This window comes from Thunnus thynnus, chromosome 7, assembly GCF_963924715.1.
Source record: "Thunnus thynnus chromosome 7, fThuThy2.1, whole genome shotgun sequence".
Lineage (NCBI taxonomy): Eukaryota > Metazoa > Chordata > Actinopteri > Scombriformes > Scombridae > Thunnus > Thunnus thynnus.
In genome coordinates this window covers 35,092,698-35,102,858 of record NC_089523.1, presented here as the reverse complement: position 1 = coordinate 35,102,858, position 10,161 = coordinate 35,092,698, and the positions used below count along the sequence as shown (strand labels likewise).

At 36.7% G+C, this 10,161-nt stretch overlaps 2 protein-coding genes across 2 annotated transcripts; both read right to left on the bottom strand.

Annotated features, from left to right (window-relative positions):
• Positions 1-2,518: 2,518 nt before the first annotated feature.
• LOC137186675 (olfactory receptor 4E2-like) lies at positions 2,519-3,448 on the bottom strand. The gene has a single exon (XM_067595746.1). It carries the CDS (start codon positions 3,446-3,448, stop codon positions 2,519-2,521), a length of 930 nt encoding a protein of 309 aa, XP_067451847.1.
• Positions 3,449-8,158: 4,710 nt separating this feature from the next.
• LOC137186674 (olfactory receptor 52D1-like) lies at positions 8,159-9,088 on the bottom strand. The gene has a single exon (XM_067595745.1). It carries the CDS (start codon positions 9,086-9,088, stop codon positions 8,159-8,161), a length of 930 nt encoding a protein of 309 aa, XP_067451846.1.
• Positions 9,089-10,161: the final 1,073 nt, after the last annotated feature.

The window sequence follows — 10,161 nt, the reverse complement described above, 5'->3', positions numbered from 1 at the left end:
AAAATAATTTGTTTTACACACAAACTCATCAAGAGTTTTCAATTTACTAATTGAAATTCAAGTGAATGGGCCCAAAACGTTTATAATTTTGATGACACAGGTGTGAGCAAGACAGATATGTCTCACCCTGCAGAAAATTCTCATCCTGTCAATCACACTTTCAAAATAAAAGCACACCACACTTGTAAGAAATATCCCTCATTTTTAAAAAGCAAATTGATCTGATCCCGATGGACCAGAGTGCGAGGTCCCGATCAATGCTGCTTGCAGCTTTAATTTTGCGTGTGTTTGTTTCTTTCTTTATTGTTACGCCACTTAAACCCTAAATTTGATCCCCTAAACATGCTCAGAAACTCACCAAATTTGGCACGCACATCAGGTCTGTTGAAATATTTGATGAAATGTAAATATTAACCCATAAAGTGCCAAAATGTGCTCTCTAGCGCCACCTATGTAACTAAATGGCCACCATGGCCTGTAGCATTGTTGTAGAGAGATCAAACCAAAACTCAATTATTCGTCTCATCAAGACCTACAAATCATACACAGACACCCCTGACCTAAATCCAACAGGAAGTTCGCAATTAGCCTTTCAAAACAAGACTTTGCCCCAATTTTGGCCCCCGAACAAACGCTATCTCCTCTGAGGGCGTTAATGGTATCTGCTTCAAACTTAATAAATGACTTATGACACTGTGCTGAAAAAAAGTTCTTAAAAACTTTGTAATCTCTCGAACGGTTTGGATTTAATAAGCCCTGAAAGTTGCCGTGCCACATCAGCCTTACAATGTAAAACAATGGGAGGCAATCTATAGGCATGAACTTTGTGTCAAACAGAGGCTTCTGACATCTAAACTTTAAGTCTGACCACTTTCAAACCTGTATCAATGGATTCGCCACAGAATTTCCCACTAAAATATGATTTTTAATGTAAGATTTGGCCAAAGTCATGGGATTTATGAGGAGATTTCACAAGAAGCGTTCTCTAAAATCCTCCTCTCCAACTGCTCCTGGTGATGTCACTCCCTCAGTGCTGTGAAACATTCCGCAAATACACACTCATTATAAAATCACAGGAGGAGCAAGAAAAGACTTTAAAACTCACACTCTAATATCTCAAAAACAATAAAAGATAGAAAACACATGTAAATTCAAGATTTGTAGGTTAAAGTCTCGTGACTCATTTAAAGTTCAAATGAAGTTTGTATCTAAAACTATGTGGAAGCAGTAAATGTTCAAAAAGGTGTGGGTTCGCTCACACTCTCCATTCAAATATATGAGTATTTTTCTGTATTCAGCTGCAGTTACTTATTGTCTCCACACACCTGACAGTACACATGTCAATCAAACTTTGACCAGGTCATGTGGGTTAAAAGTCTTTCCTTTTCTAAAAGTAGAGTTGATGCAAATTAGGAAAATAATTTGTTTTACACACAAACTCATCAAGAGTTTTCAATTTACTAATTGAAATTCAAGTGAATGGGCCCAAAACTTGCATACTTTTGATGACACAGGTGTGAGCAAGACAGATATGTCTCACCCTGCAGAAAATTCTCATCCTGTCAATCACACTTTCAAAATAAAAGCACACCACACTTGTAAGAAATATCCCTCATTTTTAAAAAGCAAAATGATCTGATCCCGACGGACCAGAGTTTGAGGTTCCGACCAACGCTGCTTGCAGCTTTAATTGTTACTGTAATTTTAAATTATTGTATTTTCACATAACAGGTATCTGAAATAATGACTTAGTACAAATGTTTTTACTTAATAAGCCCTTACTCAATATAAACGGGAGTAATCGGTCACTGAAAACACCTGTGTGGTCTGTTCTGTTGGGCTTCATGTCAAGTTTGTGTGAATTAAAGCATCAAATGAGCCACAGACAGTTTCTGCCCAGAAGGGAAAACCAAGTGTTACAGGCTAAATTCAGGAACAGAGAACTACTTAAAATTAAATAAACAACATTCAGAATCACAATCAAAGCACACTATATACATTATAATACCTTAGGCCATATACATGATTTGTGCATTGTGCATTGTGTGGACCTATATGTGAAGAAATAATGAGTCTAACAGTGCAGATCAGAAGGCCTTGTTGAAGTAGTATAAAGTAGTAACTTATTAAGAATCATATTCAGGTAAAGATGAGTATCTATCATTGAATGAAATATACATAGCTTAATAAAATATAAATAGGTATAAAAGTAAATGAGATGCTATAAAATATATTTGGCTCATTTCTCAATCTGACTCACATGGTGCTCACTACTAAAATACATCTCTGTCAGTAGTTTTGTGGAAGTTATATCTTTGTATTTTGCATTGTGTGTGCAAGGCAAATTTCCCTCTGGGACAATAAAGTCTTATCTTATATTTACATGAGCAAAACAGACTGAAAAGTAGATTAAGATTAATGTACTGTACTTTATTAGTAACATTAAAACAGAATACACAGTTCTACATTAGAATACTACAAAGGTTTGATTAAATTAAAGCCAATAAGGGTAAGAATATTAATAGCCAACATTTGATATAAGACTTTTACTCAAGGCCCGTATTTTAGACATTTTCAGGCCATACATTACAGGGTTGAACAGCGGTGGGCATGTAAGAAAGTATAATGATAAAAATATTCTAATCATATTTGGTACTCTGCTCATATCAAACCTGCTCTGCGATATTTCAAAGGAAGCCCCAACGGAGAAGTTGAGCAGGGAAGCAAGGTGAGGTGTGCAGGTACTGACGGCTTTCTGTCTGGTCTGTTTAGAACCAGAAAAACAAACTCTAAGAATGTGCAAGTAAGTGTACAGAATTACATTTAAAGCAACAAAGACTGTTCCAAAAGATACAATAAGTCCATATATATTGCTTCCACTGGTGTTAGAGCACGCCAGCTTGACAACAGAGTGGGCAGCACAGAAAACTTTATCAATGATATTCCCACACAGCTGCAGAGGAGTAGCCAAAGATAACCAAACGACCATCAGAAAACAAGAATATAACCATGTTATGGCAATAAGTGTGCCAATCTTTTTAGACGTCATACGTGTGTTATATTGTAGAGGACAACAGATAGCGAGGTATCTATCATAAGACATGATGGCTAAGTTTAAATATTCCACACTTGCATATGTATGCAAACAGAAAATCTGCAGGAAGCAAAAGGAAGCAGAAACAGTGTGAATGTCAGAGAGGATCTGAACCAGAAGGAATGGAAACAACCCTGTACTACCAAACAGTTCATTTACAAACAGGCTGCACAGAAAAAGGTACATAGGTTCATGTAAGCTTCTGTTCATACAGATAACCACAATGAGCAAAACATTGGCACTAATAATAAAAAAATACAATGATATAATTACCATGAAATACAAATATTTGAAAACCCAAGTGTCAAAATAGGCCACAAGTGAAAAATATGAAATCTTTGTGGAGTTTATCATGATCGTCTTTGGTTCACAACAATTCTACTGTGCACGCAAAGCAATAATCATGTCACCTTTTTGTTACAGATTTGTAAAAATTTACATAGTTTAAACTTGGACTGGACTTCAACATCAAGCACACATGAACATAAGACAGTGTAGTAATAATAAATAGGTTCATTATCATGGAAAGAATTTTAACAAACACCCTCAAATGTACCGTTTCCTTTTCAAAGTCAAAGTAATGCAGAGGTTAGAAATTACTTTATTTGTGACATGTGAATCCCAACTTTCCCCTGCTGTCCTGCTGTAGTCATACTGTGACTCCCTCCTAACTGAGCCGACACTCTGCTGCAACGACTTTTAAACTTTTCAAGGAGGACACCCACAGCAGCAGACTGACCTCATTATGAAAATAACCACTGACCCATACTGAGAAAGAAGACTTTGTAGTCCACCTACTGTTTAAAATGCAAAAGTATCTGAGCTTGAGGGGAATGCCATGAAATTTTGTACAGACATTCATGGTCCTAGAGGAGGAATCCTCATGACCTTTGACCTGGCACCACCAGCAGGTCAAACCTTTCAATTATTAAGGAAAATATCTACTTTATAGATTGGCACAAAATGTAGTACAGACATTCATGGTTCCCAGATGATGAGTCCCAATGACTTCCCTGATCCCCTGATTTTTTAAAATTTTTTTATCTATTGTCACCAACAGGTTGGCATGTTTGGTTCAGAAGGAAAAGTCTTGACAGCCATTAAAACATCCAAAATGAGAAAATGTCTCACTGAAGGTAAAGAATACAAGTTCTGTAAGTTGAGTAAGTTGTGATGATCTCAACCATAAAATAAGTGGTGACAAGGAAGTTTGGTGACAGTAAGAGCACTGGTATCAGACCAGCAGAAACAGAGGAAAAATGATTTCAAAGGGGTTTTTCTAGGTTGGGTAGAGAGTGACACTGAAGCAACCAGGGAGCTGAAGACTCAAAGATAAGTCAAATGAAAATTTATTACAAAGAGTAAAAAGACTCATTGTAAACAGACCCTACTGTTGTTTGTTTGTTTGTTTGTTTGTTTGTTTCTTTCTTTCTTATTATTATGAGACTTAAGCCCTAAATTTGACCCCCTAAATATGCTCAAAAACTCACCAAGTTTGGCACACACATCAGGTCTGGTGAAAAATTTGATAAAATGTAAAAATTAACCCCCAAAGTGCCAAAATGTGCTCGAGAGCGCCACCTATGAAACAAAATGGCTGCCACGGCCCGTAGGAATGTCGTAGAGAGATCAAACCAACACTCAATTATTCGTCTCATCAAGACCTACAAATCATACACTGACACCCCTGACCTGAATCCAGCAGGAAGTCCGCAATCAGCCTTTCAAAACAAGACTTTGCCCCAATTTCGGACCCCGAACAAACACTATCTCCTCCGAGGGCGTTAATGGTATCTGCTTCAAACTTAATAAATGACTTATGACACTGTGCTGAAATAAAGTTCTTAAAAACTTTGTAATCTCTCGAACGGTTTGGATTTAATTAGCCCTAAAAGTTGTAGTGCCACATCACACCTTACAATGTAAAACAATGGGGAGGCAATCTATGGGCATGAACTTTGTGTCAAACAGAGGCTTCTGATGTATAAACTATAAGTCTGACCACTTTCAAACCTGTATCAATGGATTCGCCACAGAATTTCCCACTAAAATATGATTTTTAATGTAAAATTTGGCCAAAGTCATGGGATTTATGAGGAGATTTCACAAGAAGTGTACTCTAAAATCCTCCTCTCCAACTGCTCCTGGTGATGTCACTCCCTCAGTGCTGTGAAACATTCCGCAATACACACTCATTATAAAATCACAGGAGGAGCAAGAAAAGACTTTAAAACTCACACTCTAATATCTCAAAAACAGTAAAAGATAGAAAACACATGTAAATTCAAGATTTGTAGGTTAAAGTCTCGTGACTCATTTAAAGTTCAAGTGGAGTCTGTATCTAAAACTATGTGGAAGCAGTAAATGTTCAAAAAGGTGTGGGTTCGCTCACACTCTCCATTCAAATATATGAGTATTTTTCTGTATTCAGCTGCAGTTACTTATTGTCTCTACACACCTGACAGTACACATTTCAATCAAACTTTGACCAGGTCATGTGGGTTAAAAGTCTTTCCTTTTCTAAAAATAGAGTTGATGAAAATTAGGAAAATAATTTGTTTTACACACAAACTCATCAAGAGTTTTCAATTTACTAATTGAAATTCAAGTGAATGGGCCCAAAACGTTTATAATTTTGATGACACAGGTGTGAGCAAGACAGATATGTCTCACCCTGCAGAAAATTCTCATCCTGTCAATCACACTTTCAAAATAAAAGCACACCACACTTGTAAGAAATATCCCTCATTTTTAAAAAGCAAATTGATCTGATCCCGATGGACCAGAGTGCGAGGTCCCGATCAATGCTGCTTGCAGCTTTAATTTTGCGTGTGTTTGTTTCTTTCTTTATTGTTACGCCACTTAAACCCTAAATTTGATCCCCTAAACATGCTCAGAAACTCACCAAATTTGGCACGCACATCAGGTCTGTTGAAATATTTGATGAAATGTAAATATTAACCCATAAAGTGCCAAAATGTGCTCTCTAGCGCCACCTATGTAACTAAATGGCCACCATGGCCTGTAGCATTGTTGTAGAGAGATCAAACCAAAACTCAATTATTCGTCTCATCAAGACCTACAAATCATACACAGACACCCCTGACCTAAATCCAACAGGAAGTTCGCAATTAGCCTTTCAAAACAAGACTTTGCCCCAATTTTGGCCCCCGAACAAACGCTATCTCCTCTGAGGGCGTTAATGGTATCTGCTTCAAACTTAATAAATGACTTATGACACTGTGCTGAAAAAAAGTTCTTAAAAACTTTGTAATCTCTCGAACGGTTTGGATTTAATAAGCCCTGAAAGTTGCCGTGCCACATCAGCCTTACAATGTAAAACAATGGGAGGCAATCTATAGGCATGAACTTTGTGTCAAACAGAGGCTTCTGACATCTAAACTATAAGTCTGACCACTTTCAAACCTGTATCAATGGATTCGCCACAGAATTTCCCACTAAAATATGATTTTTAATGTAAGATTTGGCCAAAGTCATGGGATTTATGAGGAGATTTCACAAGAAGCGTACTCTAAAATCCTCCTCTCCAACTGCTCCTGGTGATGTCACTCCCTCAGTGCTGTGAAACATTCCGCAATACACACTCATTATAAAATCACAGGAGGAGCAAGAAAAGACTTTAAAACTCACACTCTAATATCTCAAAAACAATAAAAGATAGAAAACACATGTAAATTCAAGATTTGTAGGTTAAAGTCTCGTGACTCATTTAAAGTTCAAATGAAGTTTGTATCTAAAACTATGTGGAAGCAGTAAATGTTCAAAAAGGTGTGGGTTCGCTCACACTCTCCATTCAAATATATGAGTATTTTTCTGTATTCAGCTGCAGTTACTTATTGTCTCCACACACCTGACAGTACACATGTCAATCAAACTTTGACCAGGTCATGTGGGTTAAAAGTCTTTCCTTTTCTAAAAGTAGAGTTGATGCAAATTAGGAAAATAATTTGTTTTACACACAAACTCATCAAGAGTTTTCAATTTACTAATTGAAATTCAAGTGAATGGGCCCAAAACTTGCATACTTTTGATGACACAGGTGTGAGCAAGACAGATATGTCTCACCCTGCAGAAAATTCTCATCCTGTCAATCACACTTTCAAAATAAAAGCACACCACACTTGTAAGAAATATCCCTCATTTTTAAAAAGCAAAATGATCTGATCCCGACGGACCAGAGTTTGAGGTTCCGACCAACGCTGCTTGCAGCTTTAATTGTTACTGTAATTTTAAATTATTGTATTTTCACATAACAGGTATCTGAAATAATGACTTAGTACAAATGTTTTTACTTAATAAGCCCTTACTCAATATAAACGGGAGTAATCGGTCACTGAAAACACCTGTGTGGTCTGTTCTGTTGGGCTTCATGTCAAGTTTGTGTGAATTAAAGCATCAAATGAGCCACAGACAGTTTCTGCCCAGAAGGGAAAACCAAGTGTTACAGGCTAAATTCAGGAACAGAGAACTACTTAAAATTAAATAAACAACATTCAGAATCACAATCAAAGCACACTATATACATTATAATACCTTAGGCCATATACATGATTTGTGCATTGTGCATTGTGTGGACCTATATGTGAAGAAATAATGAGTCTAACAGTGCAGATCAGAAGGCCTTGTTGAAGTAGTATAAAGTAGTAACTTATTAAGAATCATATTCAGGTAAAGATGAGTATCTATCATTGAATGAAATATACATAGCTTAATAAAATATAAATAGGTATAAAAGTAAATGAGATGCTATAAAATATATTTGGCTCATTTCTCAATCTGACTCACATGGTGCTCACTACTAAAATACATCTCTGTCAGTAGTTTTGTGGAAGTTATATCTTTGTATTTTGCATTGTGTGTGCAAGGCAAATTTCCCTCTGGGACAATAAAGTCTTATCTTATATTTACATGAGCAAAACAGACTGAAAAGTAGATTAAGATTAATGTACTGTACTTTATTAGTAACATTAAAACAGAATACACAGTTCTACATTAGAATACTACAAAGGTTTGATTAAATTAAAGCCAATAAGGGTAAGAATATTAATAGCCAACATTTGATATAAGACTTTTACTCAAGGCCCGTATTTTAGACATTTTCAGGCCATACATTACAGGGTTGAACAGCGGTGGGCATGTAAGAAAGTATAATGATAAAAATATTCTAATCATATTTGGTACTCTGCTCATATCAAACCTGCTCTGCGATATTTCAAAGGAAGCCCCAACGGAGAAGTTGAGCAGGGAAGCAAGGTGAGGTGTGCAGGTACTGACGGCTTTCTGTCTGGTCTGTTTAGAACCAGAAAAACAAACTCTAAGAATGTGCAAGTAAGTGTACAGAATTACATTTAAAGCAACAAAGACTGTTCCAAAAGATACAATAAGTCCATATATATTGCTTCCACTGGTGTTAGAGCACGCCAGCTTGACAACAGAGTGGGCAGCACAGAAAACTTTATCAATGATATTCCCACACAGCTGCAGAGGAGTAGCCAAAGATAACCAAACGACCATCAGAAAACAAGAATATAACCATGTTATGGCAATAAGTGTGCCAATCTTTTTAGACGTCATACGTGTGTTATATTGTAGAGGACAACAGATAGCGAGGTATCTATCATAAGACATGATGGCTAAGTTTAAATATTCCACACTTGCATATGTATGCAAACAGAAAATCTGCAGGAAGCAAAAGGAAGCAGAAACAGTGTGAATGTCAGAGAGGATCTGAACCAGAAGGAATGGAAACAACCCTGTACTACCAAACAGTTCATTTACAAACAGGCTGCACAGAAAAAGGTACATAGGTTCATGTAAGCTTCTGTTCATACAGATAACCACAATGAGCAAAACATTGGCACTAATAATAAAAAAATACAATGATATAATTACCATGAAATACAAATATTTGAAAACCCCAGTGTCAAAATAGGCCACAAGTGAAAAATATGAAATCTTTGTGGAGTTTATCATGATCGTCTTTGGTTCACAACAATTCTACTGTGCACGCAAAGCAATAATCATGTCACCTTTTTGTTACAGATTTGTAAAAATTTACATAGTTTAAACTTGGACTGGACTTCAACATCAAGCACACATGAACATAAGACAGTGTAGTAATAATAAATAGGTTCATTATCATGGAAAGAGTTTTAACAAACACCCTCAAATGTACCGTTTCCTTTTCAAAGTCAAAGTAATGCAGAGGTTAGAAATTACTTTATTTGTGACATGTGAATCCCAACTTTCCCCTGCTGTCCTGCTGTAGTCATACTGTGACTCCCTCCTAACTGAGCCGACACTCTGCTGCAACGACTTTTAAACTTTTCAAGGAGGACACCCACAGCAGCAGACTGACCTCATTATGAAAATAACCACTGACCCATACTGAGAAAGAAGACTTTGTAGTCCACCTACTGTTTAAAATGCAAAAGTATCTGAGCTTGAGGGGAATGCCATGAAATTTTGTACAGACATTCATGGTCCTAGAGGAGGAATCCTCATGACCTTTGACCTGGCACCACCAGCAGGTCAAACCCTTCAATTATTAAGGAAAATATCTACTTTATAGATTGGCACAAAATGTAGTACAGACATTCATGGTTCCCAGATGATGAGTCCCAATGACTTCCCTGATCCCCTGATTTTTTAAAATTTTTTATCTATTGTCACCAACAGGTTGGCATGTTTGGTTCAGAAGGAAAAGTCTTGACAGCCATTAAAACATCCAAAATGAGAAAATGTCTCACTGAAGGTAAAGAATACAAGTTCTGTAAGTTGAGTAAGTTGTGATGATCTCAACCATAAAATAAGTGGTGACAAGGCAGTTTGGTGACAGAAAGAGCACTGGTATCAGACCAGCAGAAACAGAGGAAAAATGATTTCAAAGGGGTTTTTCTAGGTTGGGTAGAGAGTGACACTGAAGCAACCAGGGAGCTGAAGACTCAAAGATAAGTCAAATGAAAATTTATTACAAAGAGTAAAAAGACTCATTGTAAACAGACCCTACTGTTGTTTGTTTGTTTGTTTGTTTGTTTGTTTGTTTC